This window comes from Trichechus manatus, unplaced genomic scaffold, assembly GCF_000243295.1.
Source record: "Trichechus manatus latirostris isolate Lorelei unplaced genomic scaffold, TriManLat1.0 scaffold00061, whole genome shotgun sequence".
In the NCBI taxonomy this organism is placed as follows: Eukaryota; Metazoa; Chordata; class Mammalia; order Sirenia; family Trichechidae; genus Trichechus; species Trichechus manatus.
This window is the reverse complement of record NW_004443997.1, coordinates 3,655,364-3,657,656: the sequence shown is the minus strand read 5'-3', so window position 1 is coordinate 3,657,656 and position 2,293 is coordinate 3,655,364. Positions and strand designations below refer to the sequence as shown.

Sequence of the window (2,293 nt, the reverse complement as noted above, 5' to 3'; positions counted from 1 at the left end):
ATTTCAACACAGTTTTTTTTTTTGGGGGGGGGGTGACACAATTCAATCCATAACAGGATGGTAACTGTCTTAGTTATCTAGTTCTGCTATAACAGAAATACCACAAGTGGGTGGCTTTAACAAACAGAAATTTATTTTCTCACAGTTTAGGAGGCTAGAAGTCCAAATTCAGGGTGCCAGCTCTAGGGGAGGCCTTTTTCTCTCTGTCGGCTCTGGAGAAAGATCCTTGTCTCTTCTGTTCCTGGGAGATTTTCATGTGGCTTTGGATCTCTCTTCCCCCATCTCTGCTTGCTTGCTTGTTTAACCTCTTTTATGTCTCAAAAGAGATTGATTTAGACACACCTTACATTAATACTGTCGCATTAACATAACAAAGAAAACCCATTCCCAAATGAGATTACAATCACTACAGAGGTTAGGATTTGCAACACGTATTTTTGGAGGGACACAATTCAATCCATAACTGTGACTGTAGTTGTCAGGAGCACAGGCACTGAGGCCAAACCACCTGGATTCAGATCCCAACTCCTTCTGTTACTAGCTGTGTAACCTTAGGCAAGTATCTTAACCTCTCTGAGCTCCAATTTTCTCATCTTGAAATGGGTATGATAACAGTACCTACCTCGGAGTTGTCCTAAGGATAAATTAACTGAGATCATACATGAAGGGCACTTAGAACTATGTCTGGCACCGTGGTAAACATTCCGGCTCTTTATTCATTCAACAAATATTTACTGAGCACTTACTTTGTGCCAGGATCCTGCCTTAGGCTTTGGGACACAGCAGTCAACAAAACAGACCAAAATTCTTGCCCTCAAGAAACTTTAAATGTTAGCCTGGAGAGACAGACAATAAACAAGTGAATGGGTGAAATATACAGATTACCCTATGGAGGAAAAAGCAGAAAGGGAGATTGGGAGTGCTGAGGGGTTGAGTTTTAGATAAGATTGTCGAGAGAGGTCTCACTGAGAAGGTGACATTTGAGCAAAGACCTGAAGGAGGTGAGGGCCGGTCACGTGACCATCTGGGGAAGAGGGTTCAAGAAACACGGCTGATGTAAGCTAGTATATGTACATTCAACGTTCATATACATCGCTGGACTTAGGTTTTAAAGTATTTTAGTAATAAACACTTGTTTTTATTTGGATTTCCGTAGACGGAATCTGGAAGCATGGAAATGCTACTTCATAAAAGTTGTCTCACCACACTTAACCTTAGTTGTTTTTTGTTTTATTAATAAAAGCTACAGAGATGATTCATCCTTAATTTTTAAGATGGACAATTCAATACAATCACTGATGAGGACCAAAACTATGAAATGGGATGACACAGTATGTTAGTGTCCTAGTGCTGCTGTAATAAAACCACAAAGTAGGTGGCTTTAAAGAACAGAGATATTATTGTCTCACAGTCCTGGAGGCTAGGAGTCCAAATTCACGACATTGGCAGAGCCATGTGCTCTCTGCCCACTCTAGCAGAAGATCCTTCCTCAACTTGTCAGCTTCTGTAGCCCTAGGCGTATCTTGGCATTCCTTAGCTTGTAGCTGCATCTTCCGTGTGTCTCTGTGTCTCTTCTCCTCTTTTTAAAAGGACAGTACTCAGATTAGATTAGGACCCACCCTACTCCAGTATGACCTCATGTTAACTTAATTGACTACATCCTCAAAGACCCTATTTCTAAACAAAGTCACCTACAAAGGTACTGGGGTGAGGACATCAACATGTCTTTTGGGGGGACATCATTCAATCCATGACACACAGCTTAAGAAATAGACACAGCTTGAGACCCAACTGGTTTTATAGCCTTTTTTCTGTGAAGGCTTTGCTCTGGTACAAAAGTCTGGACACGCTGCAATTTTGGGTGGTGATGGCTAGTTAAGAGAAAATGAGATTGACCATTTAGGTGAGCTGGTCATGGAAGCCGTGGAGTGTCCTTGGGAAGACTCTGGGAATATGGTCAGATGGATGGGAGACTTGACTTTTCATGAAGTTCCTCTGGTTCTGGGGTTTCTTTATTAAATCTGAGAAGCTGAGCATGGGTGATAGATAAGCCACCCCCTTCCTGAGTGTTCACCTGCCCTTGTCTGAGGTGACAGCATTTTAGTCCGTTACATTCTGCCACAGCTGGTGAGAGCATTTAAACTTGGAATGGCTGGAGTATGGCACTAGGAATTAGGGCTTCTTTTTTTCTTTTGAAGGATGAAGAATGTATTCGGCCTGGTCCTGCTACAGATTTGAGTTTCCTGGAGAAATTAGAAGAGAAAGTGGGCAAGCATGCACATTTTCAAACGTA

At 42.0% G+C, this 2,293-nt stretch overlaps 1 protein-coding gene across 1 annotated transcript in view; it reads left to right on the top strand.

Moving 5' to 3' along the window:
- The window catches only part of MYO1H (myosin IH), a 54,780-nt gene that overhangs the window by 23,590 nt on the left and 28,897 nt on the right, over positions 1–2,293 (top strand). Inside the window, exon 13 of the mRNA XM_023733656.1 lies at positions 2,199–2,290. Coding sequence (XP_023589424.1) covers positions 2,199–2,290 — 92 coding nt within the window. The remainder of the gene's footprint in view (positions 1–2,198; positions 2,291–2,293) is intronic.